The sequence below is a fragment of the Mirounga angustirostris genome, unplaced genomic scaffold, assembly GCF_029215605.1.
Source record: "Mirounga angustirostris isolate CCGP_5_RB_7025 unplaced genomic scaffold, mMirAng1.0.hap1 SCAF_8, whole genome shotgun sequence".
NCBI lineage: Eukaryota > Metazoa > Chordata > Mammalia > Carnivora > Phocidae > Mirounga > Mirounga angustirostris.
This window is the reverse complement of record NW_026991716.1, coordinates 8,251,920-8,270,564: the sequence shown is the minus strand read 5'-3', so window position 1 is coordinate 8,270,564 and position 18,645 is coordinate 8,251,920. Positions and strand designations below refer to the sequence as shown.

The 18,645-nt window shown below is 46.1% G+C and overlaps 1 protein-coding gene across 7 annotated transcripts in view; it reads right to left on the bottom strand.

Annotated features, from left to right (window-relative positions):
- The window catches only part of MBOAT1 (membrane bound O-acyltransferase domain containing 1), a 107,443-nt gene extending 94,833 nt beyond the window's left edge, over positions 1 to 12,610 (bottom strand). For 3 of the 7 annotated variants that reach the window (XM_045866310.3, XM_064597110.1, XM_045866311.3), the window contains exon 1: positions 12,091 to 12,601. In XM_045866310.3, the coding sequence (XP_045722266.1) occupies positions 12,091 to 12,446 (356 nt within the window). In that variant the 5' untranslated portion in view covers positions 12,447 to 12,601. Of the gene's footprint in view, positions 1 to 12,090 lie in introns of all 7 variants that reach the window. The other 4 variants (XM_045866308.3, XM_045866312.3, XM_045866307.3 and 1 more) reach the window with 3 other exon arrangements.
- Positions 12,611 to 18,645: the final 6,035 nt, after the last annotated feature.

Here is an 18,645-nt window from a genome sequence, read left to right as displayed (position 1 = left end):
ACAGAGAGAAGAGAGATGATTTCCAAAGGTTAACTCACTTCCACCAACGTGCACCAAAATGCACACATTTCATTTGCAGAAATAAGAAAGTAAAATTATATACGTACAATCCTTTTAGCTACATCCACTAAAAAGCGGAAAATAAAGAGCCTTGGTTTGTGGGTTTTACCCTCAAAAAGTGTTTCTTTGTGATGTAAAACCAAGCCTTCCTTGGTACTACTGAAGATGCAGCAATCACAGACTTGCAGAGCTAAATAGGTTTCCAGCAGATGGGCATACCAAGAGGTCTGGAGAAGTGCAGCTGATGCCAGGCTGGTTAGAGGTAGAGCCATTTTCATCCCCGTGACTCAAGGATTGCGGGGATCTCTCATATTCTCATGCCTCAGTCCAGAGTGTACTTCTCTCCATCTGAGGGGAAACTGGAAACAAACCTCAATCTCTCTCCCCACCACATGGAGCTATTGGAAGGGGCCCTCGGTGCTCTCCATTGTTATAAAGGAGAGAGCAGGCCCAAACTGGAGTCATCTGTGCTAAGCCCCAATCAGCAAAGACTGAATATCTACCTAATGGCAGTTTCAACTCCCTAGGAATGTAAACTTTAACCAATCAACTTGGAATTACCTGGTCAGCACTAGTGAGATAATCCCTCCCGAGAGACCCTTCTGATCCCCTTAGGAAGGGGACCTTGCCTGAAACAATGCATTCTGTGCTAATTAAACTCCTTCTTCCACCCCCGTTTCTGCATTCAAAAATCTTTCCTTTTCCACAGCTTGGCGGAGCTCCTTTCTGTTGCTAGATGAGATGCTGCCCAATTCATGAAAGGTTGAATAAAGCCAATTTGATCTTTAAATTCACTCAGTTGATTTTTTGCTGCTGAATACCATAGTCCTTGGGAATGAGAACAGAGGAAGCGGTGCCAATGTGGGAAGACCCCTCCCCAACCTCCTCACCCATCACTGCTGCCAAGTGTCAGCCTTGGCTAAGGGACAAGCTGTTCCTGGAAGCACAGAAACAGAACTCTCAGTAAAAGGCAGAAAGGAAGTCAAATGTCACAGAAGCTCTGTCTATACAGATACGAATCACTCCCTAAAAGACCATAGTTAAGTTTAAAAAAAAAAAAAAAAAAGGCAAGGAGTGGAAGAGCTGTACATTATTAGAAAAACAAACAAAAAGATTTTGTGCACATGTGTGCAGAGCCTGTCTCTGACAGCATGCCACTCGTGATCAGCAGGGAGGGGATCCAGGCAGCTGCAAAGGCGGGGAATGGGGGGACCCCTCATTATAGCCTCTTTTCAGTGATTCTGATACTAAGCATATAAGCTACCTAGTCAGAAAACTAATTTTTTTTTTACTGTACTTAGACAAAATAAAAAGAACAAAATTAATTAGTTAAAAATACTTTTTAAGATTTAAATAAATAAAATTAAATAAAAACAAAGACAGAGTAAAATACAATGCCAAGGGGGAAAAAAAGAAAAAGTTTTAACTCGGTGACATTCACAGTTAAACCACTTCATGGAATTTCACAAAATGACTTCTGAATTTAGCAACTTCCTCTAGGCCTTAGCAACCTTCTGCTGAATACCTCTGCTGTTTCAGATGATGGAGGCAGCACAGGGGGCTCTGGCAGGGGGCGGGGGGGGAGGGGGGACACAAACCACGGTCTTTTTCATTTTCATTCCTTGTTTGAAGTAAGAAGTTAGAACCACCTGAACAAAAACTATTCAAAGGTACCCCTGCTCTTTTGCAAATGAGACCAGCACCTGAGCTCGGAGCTGTTGTTTGGTAAATACACCTGAGAATGGAATATTTGTAATAGGAACGCTGGGAAATCTCCAGCACTATGAGAGCAGAAATCTGAGTTCAACACTTAAAATTGCTTTAATGCTGCTGTGGACTTTCCAAACCCTCCTTTGAATCAGATTGATATTACTAAGGCATAAAAGATTAACCTCTCACAACTGTAGAAAGTTGTAGGCAGAGCCCCACGATTACAAGGGGGTCAGTACCTGATTCACCAAGGGCACAGCTTCTGGATAACCAAAAAACACATTACAAATGGGTTAATGAGTTCATCGTGTTGGTAGGTGCTCACACTTTGTAAGCCCAAAGGGATGGTGGTCTTTCAGCAAAGCACATTTTTCACCAGTGTAAACTACATGAAGTTTCTTTTCCTACTGATGACACTGATCCTTGGTGAAACTGCTAGAAATTGCCATTAATAAGACTGCAGCAAGTTTCCCCTTTATCTTGTTTACTGAAAGGGTTGACTTACTTAAAATAGAAAGCTTCTGGAAAGCACACCACCAAGTACTGTTATTAAATTACACATCTGAATTCCTTTTACAAGTCGCTGCTACAAAACATATTTCCAGATTGTATCTCCTGAGACAGAATCTTTTTCAGAAATCTTTCAGAGGCCATGCTGTAAGACTTAGATGTTCTGGGTTTTTGGCATCTTTTATACATGGGACTTGACCACAGGCTGCTAAAGGAGACTTCCCCGGGTCGTTCACGCAAATCTGAGAAAACTGGCCCTAAACTGACATTAATATCTGCATTTATAACTCCAAGCAATGCATACCTCAACCCCATTTGATAAAAATGGGAACAGAGAATTTTATATTTAAACAAGCCAAGCCTGACCTCCAACTATCAGCAACTGGGCCTTCTGTTAAATTTTCCATCAGAAATCAGGCCTATTGGGGCGCCAGCGTGGCTCAGTCGGTTAAGCACCTGCCTTCAGCTCAGGTCATGATCCCAGGGTCCTGGGATGGAGCCCGGCATCGGGCTCCCTGCTCCATGGGGAGTCTGCTTCTCCCTCTACCCCTCCCCCCTCCTCATGATCTCACTCTCTCTCTAATAAATCTTAAAAAAAAAAACAAAAAAAAAAATTAGGCCTATCAACTGAATTGCAGGTTCCAAATAACCAGATACAGACATAAGCAGTTGGTAAAACGAACTGGCTCCCAAGTTTAACTTAATTTACTCCTTCATTCCAATGCAAGAATGTAAATAAAATTCCACTTCAACAGCCATTTATTACAAGGTGTACCAAGCACACCAAGACGACAAAGATTCATCCTCAGTCACTGCCCATAAAGAATGTGCATCTTCTCTCCAGCCAAGTCTCACTCAGTACATTTGCTCAAACAGCTGCTTCTTCCTGGAATATTCTGCCCATCCCACCTGACCCCAGCCCAGCACATTCCCCTTCTCTTCCTAAAGCGGCAGCTCCCAGGAATCCCCACTACCCCATGCCCGGATAGGCCCAGGGCACAGACCCTCACTAATCTCTGTATCCCCACTCTAACCCAGTATTTGGCATACGATGCTGAATAAGTAGCTATTGAAAGAAGCCTCCCAGAGTCAGGCAGAGCAGAAAGACCAGTAAATATCGAAGACCTAAGGTAAGACCCACAATGTGGTATGCAGAGTGCTGTGGAGAGACAGAAAAAAAAGAAGGGACCCATTTGGCCCTGGAGCGGAGGGAGACAGCAGGGCCAGGGTGACAGAGAGCAGGAGGAGGTGAGCTAAGAAATGAGAACCGGGAAGGACTAGGCTCAGAGAGAAGGAAGGGCATGGGCAGGAAGCTGGCAGGGGCGAAAGGCATACTGCATTTGAGGTGCAGGAAATAAAGAGCCCGCTGGGGTGACACACGGTGCACAGCGAAGTAAGTGGTGGGTGGCCTGCAGTGCAGTGCCTAGGACACCGGGACACGTACAGCAGCCGACTGGAGGCCTGAGAGCACAAGCACTCAATATCCAGAGCTTTTGGTATCATTAAGCCAGAAAGGTAAACTGAGGCCAGGTTGTGAAGAACCACCTCTTGTTCCCACAGCAGGAGGGCTAAAGCTCCAGGACCCACTAGGCCTCTGCTTAAAATGCCAGAAAGTATATGGTCATGCCTACACTCTCTCCGTCCTCCCTTCAATTATTGTCAAATTGAGCCACCAGATTGCAACACTGGTCAGCACTTTCCAGTGGGGCCACCCAACTCCTGGACTCCCCCCGAGTCCCCTAGAATGGAGACTGCTCGTTCTCCTGCAGGGCGAGACCGATGGACAGTCCCCAACTCCACCAGCCCTGTCCTCTCAATACTATGGAATTTGGGAGTTGATTCCTCAGAGTCTTGCCCTCCACACAGCTTACTGCTTGATATTCTCAGACCATCTCCGCAAGCTGCCCTCCACCTCCGGAGAGCAACCTCTGCTGAACCACCAAGGAACTTGCCACCACATTTGTGTGCAGTCCCAGGAAAGACGGCAGTATTCAGGGTCGGTCACGGGCTTATCAGGACTCCGGGATCCCAGGGGCGCCACCCCTACCTGCCCAGGAGCCTGCCATTCATCCCGACCCTCGTGCCCAGCCACCAAGCTCCCCTTGTCAACTTGCAGCCATTTGCCGCTCCTGACTTCCTCCTCCTCCATGACTCATCATCCCACTGCGGACCTCCCTCCCTCTGCTGACCTCCACGGCTCTACCCAAAAACCCTCAGTGCCCTCCCAGCTCTCTTCCTTCCCTCTCTTCCTCTACACCTGCTCCTCAGCATCCCTCCAAGTTCTGGCTTGTTTCCCTTCTCATTCCCGTCACTTCCAAGACTTGGCAGCATCTTTCAACATCTGTCCTTCTTAACTTTCCAGCAACCTTCTCTGCAAATGCCCAACGGTTTTGCTTTTGCTCCTAGAAGGAGCTGCCGAAAGAGAAAAATCACATTTGGGCACAAACTTGTGCCTCTAAAAATGGGTGATTTTCAGGGGGTTGGTTACGCTCAGCAGCGCATTAAATTGCCCGGGGCGGCTCTTTCTCCACTCCCCCATAAAGACGACCCTGCGCCCTCCCTCATTCTCAGACCCCCGCCCCCCTCCATCCCTGTAGCCTTCAGCCATGAGTCCCGCACCACTTCACAAAATGTCACAAAATGAAAATGTTTCCACGACTTAAGCCCTTTGGGGCCTTCCCTTTGATGATAGCAGTGGCCCTAAACTTCAGTTGGCCTGAGAATCACCCGGGGAGCCCCTCCACCCTGACAGTTGCATTCTCCAGTTTGGGCCAGATCCCAGAAGGACACATGGCAGCGGATTCTCATGACAGTCCATGCACCAAACTCTAAGTTAGACAATGAGTCTCTAGCAAGGGTCTGCAAAAGCCAATCCTCAGGCCAAACCCAGCCCACTGCCTGTTTTTGTGTGGCCTGCCTGCTTAAAAAAAAAAAAAAAAAAAAAGTTTTTTTTATTTTTTAAGGGTTTGAAAACAATCAAAAGAAAAAATTTTCCAACGCATTAAAAATTCCTGAAACTCTCGGGGCGCCTGGGTGGCTCAGATGGTTAAGTGTCTGCCTTCGGCTCGGGTCATGATCCCAGGGTCCTGGGATCGAGCCCCGCATCGAGCTCCCTGCTTGGCGGGGAGCCTGCTTCTCCCTCTCCCTCTATTGTTCCCCCTGCTTGTGCTCTCTCACTCTCTGTATCAAATAAATAAATAAAATCTTTAAAAAATAAAATAAAATAAAATAAATAAAAATAAAAAAATAAAAATTCCTGAAACTCTGATGTGATGAGCACGGGGTGTTATATGCAATTGATGGATCACTAAATTCTACTCCTGAAACTAATAATACACTATATGTCAACTAATTTGAATTTAAATACAAATTTTTTTTAAAAGACATAAATGGATGCCTAGGGGGCTCAGGCGGTGAAGCCGGCTCAGGTCATGGTCCCAGGGTCCTGAGATGGAGCCCCACGTCAGGCTCCCTGCTCAGCGGGGAATCTGTTTCTCCCTCTACCTGCCGCTCCCCCAGTTTGTGCTCTCTCTCTCTCTTTCTCTGTCAAATGGATGGGTAAAATCTTAAAAAAAAAAAAAACAGACATAATTTTCTAGAGCCAAAAAAAAATTACATGGAACTGAAATTTCACAAGTGTCCATTAATGAAGTTTCATGAGACTACAGCTGTGGTCAATACTTACTTATTACCCATGGCCGCTTTCATGCAGTGGCAGAGTTGAGGAGTTGTGACAGGCTGCAGGACCTGTGAAGCCGAAAATATCTACTGTCTGGCCCTTTACAGAAAAGGTTTGCAGACCCCTGGTCTGTAGCATAAAGTGCAAACACCTCACCAGAGCCCTTTGGCTTCCTCGGGACGTGACCCCGGGTCTCTTCCCCAACCCAGATCCCACAGCCTGCACACAGCAGCCCACTGCCCACTTCAGTGGGCTCTCAGTTCCTAGAACAAAGCACAATTTCACTCGTCCACACCTCTGTACGTGCTGTTCTTTCTGCCCACGGTGCCTGATAAAGTCTCCTTCATCCCGCAAGACCCAATTTGTGCCCTTCCTTACCTGCGAGATGCTCTCCGACAACCACATCTCAGCCACCCCCCACAAAGCGGAGTAGATCTTTCCCTCCGTTCTGCCTCCACTATGCTCAATTAATTTGTATCCCAGTTAGCTGTGTACAGGAGTGGTTCTCAGACTTTTCGGGGGGCTCACTAAACCACCCAGGGCTGTGTCTGCCCACAGAGCAGCAGATAGGGGAGCTGGGCAGAGAATGTACACTTCTAACTAGTGTCCAGGCTGATGCTGGTCCAGGAACAGCATGCAGCATTTAACACCAGTTGACAAATCTGTCCCCGCCTCACCCAACTAGATTTTTGAGGATGGGCCCCATTTTATTCCTGTTTGAATCATCACAGCCCAACACACCCCAAGGAATTCTTGGGGGACACAGGAGAAACTCAGTATGTGTTTGCAGTCTGACCAAATTATTTTTCTCCTACTAGCCAATCATTTCCGGTATCAGGCAATGAAAGGGATATAAGGGGAGAGCAGACCTGACTTTGCAGGAACTCCTGAGGTCAAAAAAGAAAACTAGAGCAGCTTTCTGCAGGGCTGATGTTCTATGGCCTGCCACAGACCCACACCCATCCTGAGCTGGGATGAAATGGATAGCCCCAAGGTGCAGAGCAGACTGATCAAGGCAGAAGCCCAAGGGAAGAGCCTGCAGGCAGCATCAGTGGCTGGGGTGGGTTAGGCAAAGGACCCTTCCCCCACAAAAGCCGATCTGCTGTCCTCTTTAAAAACAACCTTGCAGGGCGCCTGGGTGGCTCAGTTGGTTGAGCGACTGCCTTCGGCTCAGGTCATGATCCTGGAGTCCCGGGATCGAGTCCCGCATCAGGCTCCCTGCTCGGCGGGGGGTCTGCTTCGTCTTCTGACCCTATCCCCTCTCATGTGTTCTCTCTCTCTCATTCTCTCTCTCTCAAATAAATAAATAAAATCTTTAAAAAAATAAAAAATAAAAATAAATAAATAAATAAAAACAACTTCCATATGCTGAAGTTTGATAATGCATATCATTATCATTGGCACATGTTACTAGTGATACATATTTATTGAGTACCTACTATTTCCTTGGAACACAAGAAGGGATAAAATCGCTACCTTGAGGAGATGTTAAATTAGTTGGAAATTCAGCATATAAACACAGCAAGCTAACTCACAATAGGAGGTAATGCTTACTAAGTGTCAAATGTAAAGCATGTCAAAGGTAAACAGTAAATTCTACAGGAATCCAACACATCCTGTGGCTTTCCCGTGGCTTTCTTTTCTCGGTTCCACCAGGGCGCCATCTGCAAACCTCCGTTAGCCCCTGCACAAGCTGGGGAATATACAGCACATGCGACTTACATGGGTCCTCTGTCTCCTCCTCTGGTACAGAAGCTCTTCCGGAACAGGGACCTGGATTGTTTTCATCCTTGTATTTCTACCACCTGGCCAGGAACCTGGCACTAAGAGCATTAGATAAATATTTAATTGATTGAATAATGAGTGTGGAATGTGGGCTGAGCTTTGAACCAAGGGCAAGATTTAGGTAAGAAGAGACGTGAAGGTTGGGCTTTCCAAGAATGGGCAAGGGAACCAACCAGTGACTAAAAGCTCCAGGCAAGGAAAGAAACCTTGTGGTCAGAGGCCCCAGTGGAATAATGGAAACTCACTACTGGTCTCACCATTAGTCAAGAATGCCAGGTCTTTAGAGCAGGTCTTCGTTCACCCAGCCTTTTAAACTGTAACACAAGCTTACGTTAATTGTCCTAAACCTTTGCTGCTTTTTTTTTTTTTTTTAAGATTTTATTTATTTGAGAGAGAAGGAGAGATAGAGCATGAGCAGGGTAACAATAGCAGGGGGCTCCTTGCTCAGCAGGGAGAAGGAGAAGCAGACTCCCTGCTGAGCAAGGAGTCGGATGCAGGGGCTCCATCCCAGGACCTTGGGATCATGACCAGAGCAGAAGGAAGACGCTTAACTGACTGAGCCACCCAGGCGTCCCTAAACCTTTGCTGCTTTAATCTCAGAATCATTTCCTGAGTTCTTATGTCCTGAGCTATTTTTCCCTTACCCCTTTTTCTGATTAGCTTGGGGGGGGGGGGGATGAAACCCAAACAAGGAATCCTAATTCAACAATGAATTGATACTTCATGCAAAAACACAAAAGTCTGGGGTACCGGTGGGTAAAAACAGCCTTGGCACCGAGCTCCCCGCCCCTCCCCATTTCAATTGGAAATTCCTTAAAGCCAGCAAACCATCTCTTCCTGAGCTTTCACTAGCATATGACCACACACCATGCAAATTAATAACGTCAACAATATCCGTCCATCACGGTGGCCACATCAGTCTTGCAAACTTTGAAAGCTATGGTTAGTTGAAAGGCAGACTGGGACACACTCCACAACCAAGTGGAGAGGGCATGAGCAGATAGAGGACTTTAAAAAATAAGGCAAAACACTTATCCTTTGCTCCCTGATTCACTCTAAATGGGAAAGAAAAAGTTCTTACCTAATTTATCCTGCGTAAGTGAAGCTTTCTATCTGAATAATCCTACCAGTTGCCGGGGCATCATACTTGCTAGACAGAGACTGGTGTTTTAGAAATGCAGCTTTCAACGAACTCATCTGTGAGGCACCTGTGGAGCTTCCTCGGCCATCCTTCATTTCCTACCCTCTGCATCTGAATTCTGTGCTCTACTTGTTTCTAATTAAAGAAGATGATTTTACATGTAACATCTTTAGAAGGATGTCAGACTAGTGAAGTCCTTGGAAATGAAAACCATAGACTTTTCCTCACGATTCCACACAAGCTTCCCCCAGGAGTTCACAGAACAGAGTTCACAGAACAAACGAAAGGAGCAAATGAAAAATGAGGAAAGAGTTCTTCACTCGCGTAGTAGAATGCTACGTTATTATTTTGCAAATAATGAGCTACTCCACACGGAGACACCCAGAGGCCAAAGACATTTCTCAGAAGCGCCTTCAATTCAGAAATTACGAATATAAGCATGAAATGTTAAGATGGCAGGGGAAAGATTCAATGTCTCCCAGTGACATATGAAGAGCTACTTGAGTAACCAGAAGTACGTGTTTTATCATTTTTAGCATATTGCAGGCCAATAACAAGTCACTCTCTAATGGGACAGAAGCAAACATTTATTAAGGACTGTGCTATTGTCCTTGGATTGTCCTCCAGATCTGGCTCTACCTTTCTCTTCCAAGTTCTGTCCCAGGGGTGGAGCCCCTGTAGACCACATCAGCCGGGCACCCCAGGCCAGCCACCCATGGGCGGAGTCTGACCACTGGGGGTAACGGACAAGAGATGGAAGGGCTGTAGGGTGGAGAGGAGAAGGGCTGAGGTTCTCTTTCTGCTTCCCACTTGCATCCCAGCAGGAACTGGATTCAGCCCTCACTGGGCGATGGCAACAGGACACCCTCACCTCTCCCCTTCCGCATCCAAGTTTTGGTACCAGACCATCCCCTGAATGGTGCCCACATGCCTCTAAGCAGCTCATTAAAATTTCTTCATTGCAACCCACTGAGTTAAATTCTGTTGTCTGCTGGGACCCTGTCTGAATGAAGGATCTTTCAGATGTAGCACATTTCAGATCTACATAAAATTTCTCAACTCCAAAATGTAGATCTGATTTCACCCATGAGGACACTGGGGCTCTTTAAGGCTGAATACCAGCCTGCGGGTCACAAAAGAAAGAAGTTTGCTGGCAGAGAGGTCCAGTCTGACCTCGAAGACCTTAAAAAGGCTTTGAAAGTGTGAGGGAGAAAAACACATCAAGCTTCCAAATTCCCAAGCCACAATTTAGCCTCAAACCACATTATTTATGGTTTGGGATTTTCCCCCGGCCTTAAATGAGCTAGCTGGGGCATTGCCCTATACGCGCTTCTCCCATCAAAAGTCGCTCACAACGTGAGCCTGCTGGAGGGTGCTGGGGCCATCGGAAGATCCAAGAGATCACAAGGCCTCCTTCCTTGCCCATCACCCACATTTCTCCTTCAGTTTATCCCAGAAATCCCTTTCTCCCAGGCTTCCACATCCTTAAGGCTCTTTTATTCTTTTTTTACAAATTAAAAACAAGGTTCCTTCAACAGAAATCTAGGAGACTGGGTATGGGGTGGATGCAGTTAAAAAGCACTTAAGCTAGCATACTAGCACCTCCCAGTTGTAACTTGTCGGGGGTCCCCTAACTATCCCTTTCCAAACAAAAAGCCTCTCTGGATTCCTCTCTCTAGCAATGCCAAATAACTTAAAACAGAAAATGCAATTAAAATAAATTCTGATGGGGGTGGGGCTGGGGCTGAAGGGGTAAGTACAAAACACATTCCTCTTAAGGAAATTCGGCTGGGAGCTGAGGTAGTATCAGAGCAAAAGAATTTGCTAGTATCTCTGCCTTTACCCAGGTCCCTGGATCTCTTCCATCCTCACTAGGAATTGAAGAGTAATTTACAGAAGCACCCCTTAGCATCTGATAACTCTCCCAATTTGTTAACTTTCTGGATTTTGCAACTGATGAGCAGGCAACTGGCCGGGTTGAGGTGGAGTTCTGCATCAGATCCTTGGAGGGAGCCAGGTAGAAGGGGTGGCTCAGTAAACAGTATCTGAATAAGGCAAACAGCCAGCTCTCACTTCCTCCTTGCAGAAGGAATGTGAGTGGAGAGGGCAGCGGGTATACTCCCGTTTGGGGGGGGGGGGGGCGGGGGGAAGAAGAAGAGGAAAGAAAAGAAAAAAAAAATCACTAGCAAAAAGCAAAGGAAGAAACCTGGAGCAAACCTCAGTTATGAAACCAAATGAGAATGCAATGGGCCCCCCTCCGGCACTCCCCATTCCATTTAAATCGACATGTATTTATTGACTCACTATGAAATACATAGCAGATCTAGTTTGCAGCACCTAAAGAGACAGGAAAATGAGTAAGACAGCCTCAACCCTCCAGCAGATTTCTTACCAAGAATTACTGTTCTTTACTGCCATTTTCTATTTTAATAGTAGCAGACAATTCTTGGACAGTCCAACTAACTTCCACCGTGCCTCTCTTCTCCCACTAACCGAACTCACTCAGGAGCCTGGGACCTCAAGGATAAGCCCACTGAATAAAGTAAAGCCCCTCAGAAAACCACAGGGTCCTGGTGTAACTCCTCCCTTTCCGATGGACAGAGCACCTGGTACAAAACATTGCCACCCTCTGATGTGACAAGTTTCACCGCCAAAGTCGAAAACCCAAGTCTCTGCTCCAAAGCTATAGGCTGGAGCCTACAGACTAATCAACCTTATCTTTTAAGTAGGGAGATCTTTCCAATTTTTTTAGTATAGGTGCTGCCGAAGCGAGCACAATATTAAGTAGAGATATCTAGATTAAAAATAATAAAGACTCGACGACACTGGTGCGAGGAAAAAAAAAAAAAACACTTGATTCACTTAATACTTTATACACTTAAAGACTTAAACACTTAATACAAACAATACTTTAGAACTTGGTTACAGGAAACGAGGCAACCCAAAACCTCAAAAAGAAAAAAAAAAGTTCATTTGAACCTGTCTTGCAGGGTATACCAATTTTTTCCCCCCACCCTTACAGAACAAAAACATCAAGTTAGAAAAAACGCCCACCTGTCGAGTGCGTGTAGCTATAAAATCTGCTGGGGAGGTTGGGGGGGGGGGTTTGGCCAAGATGTGCCCCCCGGCCCGCACGCCCGCAGTGGCTCGGGACGAGGGTCCCTGCGCCCCTCGCCCCAGGCGCGGCCAAGCCGCCCGCGCTTACCTGGTCCAGAGGGATGCCCAGGAGCTCGCTGAGCGGGTGCAGGCAGGTGGAGCCCGTGGTGCGGTAGGAGAGGCTGGACGGCGGCTCTGCTGCCATCCTGCATCTTCGGGAGGCGGCTGTCCCGGCCCCAGCCCGTGCCACCCCGCTCGCCGGCCTCCAGCCCGAGCGCTCGCGGGCGGCTGCCCCAGGCACGCGCGGCCGCCTCCCTGGCGGGCACCGAGCTGCCAGGCCGCGGGGCCGCGACGCCCGCAAGCTCCCGGGGTGCGAACTTGGCGTTGGCCCAGCGGCCCCGCGCGCGGTAGGAGGGCCGCGGCCGGGCGCGCTGCGCTTCCCGCGGCCCTCCTCTCGGCGCTCATTGGCTCGGCCGCCCGGGACGGCCCCGGGAGGAGGAGGGCAGGAGGAAAAGTGGGGAAGCGGAGCCGGGCCCCGAGCGCCGCCCGGCCCGCCCAGCCCGGCCTGAACCCCGGCCGACCGGGAGAGGGAAAGCGACGCCAGCGGGCGCCGTCGCCTCGCCCCGCGGCTGCTGGCGGGCAGCCCGGGGGCGGGAGGCGCCCGTCCTCTTCCTCCGCCCGAGCCCGCCGGCCTGCCTCCCCGCCCCCGGCCGCCCGGGCGGGCGCCTTTCCCTAGGGAGCCCCCGGGGCCCCACCCTGTTGTGGTCTCGCTGCAGGCTCGGCTGCCCCCTTCCGTGTCCCCGCGCCCGCTAGCATTTCTTGCGCTCTCCTTTCGAGGCTTCTCCCTCGCAGTCCTTGCTGCGGAGGCGTAATCTGCCAGAGGCTGGAAGCCCAAGGAGCCCCCCCCCCAGACTCCCTCTCTTCACGTTCCTCGGAGCAAGACCTAGTTTCCTACACTCTGATCTGTGTCACACCAGCAAATGCAGAGCACTGCTGGCCTCTGATCTTTTCCTCCCATCCCTTTGGATTGAGAATTATTTTACCTCTGTAAGAAACGGTGTTTCTATTAGGTGTGCATTCTGATACATTTGTTTCGTGCACAGGTTCTCAAAAGGGGGACACTTCCTCTCTGTTCCCAGACGGAGACAAATGTATCACCGGCACTTGGGAAAACTGTTTCGGTTGATTAATGGGTTTGGAGAATCATGAAAGTCTTGAAGATTCTTCCCAGGAATTGCCGTGTGCCCGCTGATGAAGAAAGCTTTCAGGAAAGCGGGGCTCTGAGCTGATGGGTAGAAAACCAGGGAAAAAGGGAGCTGATGTGAACCCCCAGGATTCATGGGGAAACGAGGCCCAAAGATTTTGCATCAGCAGTTTACCTGGGAGCTGTTATTGAGCCAAGGAGACTCCGAACAGGTGGGCAGTGACGTTCAGGCAGACCTATTGTTATCCATGTGGCCTCCAGCTTCAGATCCACCTGCAGGCCGGCCAGACACTAGTAAAACTTCCCCTCCACAGCTCAGCCCTCAGTCTTGCCTTCTGGAGGAGCTCATCACCAACAAGCTTGTCAGGCCTGAGTTTTTCAACCTATGTTCCCCCTCTGAGGGGGAAAAAAAATGTCCCTACCCCCATTCCCTGTCCGCATGGAGATGGGGAGACCACCAAGAGCAGATGACAATCTCTGCTCTCACCACACCCACATTCACGCTGTCACAGGCATATGATTGCCCATCAACTAGGCTAGACAGGCTCATTAGACATCACAGTTCTGGAAACTGACCAGAACGAAAGCACCCTGAGCAGGATGACAGCTGAAGTGAGGTGTCTGAGGGCAGAAGGGGCTTGAAAGCACTGTTTAAAAAAAAAAAAAAAAAAAAAGAATCCGGGCGCCTAAGTGGCGCAGTGGGTTAAGCGTGGGACTCTTGGTTTTGGCTCAGGTCCAGATCTCAAGGTTGTGACCTCGAGGTGGTGAGATTGAACCTCACATCGAACTCCACACTCAGTGCTGAGTCTGCTTGGGACTTTCTCTCCCTCTCCCTTTCCCTCTGCCCCTCCCCTCCACACTTAGGCGCTCGCTCTCTCTCTCTGTCTCTCAAATAAATAAATAAATCTTAAAAAAAAAAAAAAAAATCAGCACTAGACGTGAACGCCCAGAAAGGAAAAGTAGGCCAGTTTGGGTAGTATTTATGAAGGAAGTACTCAGACCACTCGTAATCTTCTACAAACAGATCTCTGCTCTTCACACTCCCCAAAATGGTCTTCACATTGACATAGATGTGAAGAAAGTAGCCCTCTACAGATGTTCTTCAGCTCAACAAAACAGGTTCTAATCTAGTTTAAAATTTTCCCTTAAAAATGCAGTAACTATGCTTAGATCTTGAAAACAAAATGTCACAGAACTTAAATCTTCCTAGTTCTGTTCTATTGATACTGTGGTACAATTAATGCTAAAAGAACTATCTGATGTTGCAATATCAAGCAAATGGAACAGTTCTATTACAGATTAATTAGACAGGCTTCTGAAGGATGGGCTACAATTCTAAGACATATAAGAGCTCCACCATGGACACATCACTCTCTTTTCCTTCCCATTTATCTCTGTTCACATCCTTTGTCAACTATAGATTCATCATAATGATTATTAAATATTAGCTATAACTTTACAAAAATTGTTTGAATAGCCCATGTTATTATAATCTCTATTTTACAGATGAGAAAACTGGAGTTTACAAAGTTAAGTATCATGGTTGGTTTAGGGAGGCTAAGCAAAACTATGTCTGATTCCAGAGCCTGGGCGCTCAGTCCTTATGTTGCATTGCCTCCTCTAAAACCAAGCATTTCTCTATCAGGAGGCCCACCCATACACGTGACGCACCTGTCATCCCCGTGGACAGGAATTACATTTACTGTTCAAAAATGAGGTGGCAGGGGTGTTGTCTGTTTTTCGGTTTTTGGTTTTTTTTTTCTTTTTAAGTAAGCTCCACACCCAGCATGGGAGCCAAATGCGGGCTTGAGCTCACGACCCTGAGATCAAGACCTGAGCTGAGATCGAGAATCAGACGTTTAACCAACTGGGCCAGCCAGGCGCCCCTGTCTTGCCTGTTTTCTATCTGCAGTAGAACAAGTCTTGATATCAAGATCAGTCATTTAATCTCCCTTACAGAACCATGCTCAGATTGTGAACTCATCCAGAAGACCCAGTGCTCATCCTGATGACTGGTTTAAAATTAAAGGCCAGACAAAAAGATATGGAAAAAATTCTGTCATGTTTCAGGGAAGGCAACATGATACTATGGACTGATAAAAATTCAAGACCCATCACATGCATGGCCAGAACCAGCCAAAGATAAGCAGACAACAAAACTGAATTAAAACAGTCCTCAAAGCCTACAAAAGTATAACTTAGTCCCTCGAGAAGATAAAATTCTAATAATCCATTCAGAAGAGACTCAACCGAAGATAATCACCGACCAAACCACATTAACACCATCTACAGTGATTTAACCCATGTAAATATAAGGTTACCATCTTAATAATACTACATAATATTCACAAAGCGTATTCATTTGTATCATCCTTTCTGATCCTCCCAAAAAGTTTATGAAGTTGGAAGGGCAGGAAATATTATCATTTTTAATATTATGTCACCATCATCCTCTCCATTTTTATCCATAATACTAATTTCTAGTAATTTGCAGGTGGCATGTAGAGCTAATGAACAGCAAAAGGAGGATTCAAACCTGGGTATTCCATTGTTGTTTTTAATTATACAGAAATCTTTTTATTATACAAGGAGTCCACCTTCAGGAAAACAGCAGAAATTGTTGCCTGCATAGGACATTAAACTCCACACTTCACATTTGAAAGCTAATCTGAAGAATGGTCTAAATTGACCCACGATGGGTATCGCTCTTGCTTTGTGAGCAGATTCTTTAAACATCACCCACAAAACCTTAGGGAATTTAGATTTTGCAATGAGTGCTCCATTTTCTTCACATTCTAGCTCAACCTGTCCATGCTTGGAAAGTATTTTGCCACCTACCTGCCTAGCATATTTTCTAAGCTTGAGATCACAGTTAAACATTGTTTTATATGTGTACATGTTCAGAAAATGAATAAATTAATATAACTGAGTATCTATCAAATTTAGCTATTACTGTTAAGTATTAGCATTTTTCCCTAAGGATACTGTACAATCTAGTCATTCAAGATAAATCAACACATCTCATCTCATTGTGCTAACCTATGTATGCATCAAGGAAATGCTTTTATGTCTAAAGACAAAAGAAACCAAAATAATATCCCAACCTCTGAAAGAAGCCATTTATAAGAAATACAAAGCAGAAATTAATCACTGATAATGGAATGCAGAAATAAATCCTGCTAACAAAACTCCATTAACTAAAAATACTCAGAACGATATTTATAACTATGATTTTATACAACTTCTTAATGTCAGGACTGGAGCCTAAAACCTAGAAGAGGAACAGATTAATTAACAAATTAATTAACTCTGCTTAGCTGAAGCTTCCCCTTTATGAGCTGACATTTTATTTTTAACTTTAGTCTTTTGGGCATGAGAGCTTCCCAAAATGCGTCCCCACATACTTAAGTGGAGTTAGTGATCACAACTGAATTTTTATCAGTGAGTCAGGCATTATGGTGAATAAGAACCCATCCTGCAATAACAGCTACGTCTTGGAGTCCACCAATGCATCAAGAGTTTGTCCTTGCCCTAAAATTATGCCCAAAGAGGTGAACTTTCTCAATTTCTGTGTCTACTTTCTAGTTTTTCAGTCTCCTGCTCTCATATTTCAGTTGTCGCTGCCTTGTCCGCCATTTTGGGTCTCCCATGATCTGGGCAACTCCATAGATTGTCTTCACTAGGCTTTGGCTTAGTGCCTAAGGAGTTTTGGAAGAAGTGAAGTATTTCAATCTTAAGTAAACTCCATACTGTCTATCTTGGATATTCAGAGGCCTTTCCCCCACCCCCTTACTTCCTGCTTCTCTGGCTGTGTTCCAAATACTCACTCTTGCCAAAGAAGTGTTCTACGAATAATAAAGTATGATCGAAGATAATACTTGAGAATATAGAGATAGGCAGAAACCTATCTGCTTATGCTGCCAGGATTCTCTGGTTGGCTGCAGTTAAAAAAAAAAAAAAAAGCAAGGTAGGGCCTTGCCTGATGGCCCTGAGTCTTTGGGTGTGCTGACATGCTCAGCCCCCACTCTCTCTGCAGCACCCCAGCCTCACTGTGGGTGTGGCTGCTGAGGTCACCTTCATCATAGGTTTCAGAGAACTCCATAACATTAACTCTAAAGCCCAGTCTTTGTATTCCTCGTGGAGACCACTTGGAATCTCTCTCAGCTCTTGTATTTTTCACCCTCCTCTTCACTTTCTGTTCTGCACCTGACCCAGTGATAGTGCAAAGCACAACCATATTTTTTAATTTTTTTTTTTTTTGTACAACCATATTTTGGACTGAATGGATAGATGATTCCCTAGCAATCAATGCAACCAACAGGACTCATGACTGTCTCTTTTCCACTAATTTAAGTCCTCATGACCCAGCTTGTTTTTCAGAGCCCGGGCAGCCTTTGGTCAGCACATTAGGCTGGCCAGCCCTAAATGCTGAGTGGACAGTGAAGTCTGTTATTTATAGGACTGAAGTGGGTATTTGCCTCTATTCCCTTGGATCTTTTCCTGTATTCCTAATGGGCCATTTCTGCAACTTTCACTTATTCCTAAACATTTTTCAATCATTATTGGTCAATTCTCACAGAGTATCCTGTAAAACAAGTTTAGGTTTTTCACAAAAATTTTACTCATGTCAATCGTCAATCTCCAAGAAAGGGACATCAAGCTTAGTTGACCACAGGACGTTTTTTGTGTATATGATGTATCCTTCAGAATTAGCATTCCCCAGATTCACTTGGGGAAACAGTGTTTTCGCTAATGAAGACTGATTCAACACTGAACAAATATAATAATTATTAAGGAGACTTTATTTATAAAGCGCTATTCTAGGTGCTTGGAATACACATCAGCTACAGACAAAAATCACTCCCCCAGTGGAGCTCACACTCTAGCAGGGGAAGACATAAACAATAAAAAAATATAATATTAGTATGCCAGAAGATGAGGAGTACATAGAATAAAAGTACAGCAGGGTAAACAATGTACATACTCAATAAGGTGGTCAGGGTAGGCTGCATTGAGAAGTCACATTTGAACAAAGACTTGAAGGAAGCCAAGGATTTCTGGGCACAGAACATTCCAGAAAGAGGAGTTGTCTAGAGCAAAGACCCTAAGACAGGAATAGGCCTGGCAGGATAGAGAAACATCAGTCTGGCCAAGAAGGCTGGAACAGAGTAAGTGAGGGGAGAGAGAAAGCAGATGGGCCAGCAAGGCATTGGGGAATAGGCTATGGGGACCTTGGAGACCATTATAACAATTTCTACAGTTCCTTTGATTGCAATAGGGAGCCATTGCAGGGATCTGAGCACAGGGGTGTCTATACCCTTTAAATAATCACTCCCTTTTTCCCCTCCCTCTAGCCCCTGGTAACCACCATTCTACTTTGTTTCTGTGGATTTGACTACTTTAGATATCCCATATAAGTGCAATCATATGGTTGTGTCTTGTGGTTACTGGCTTATTTCA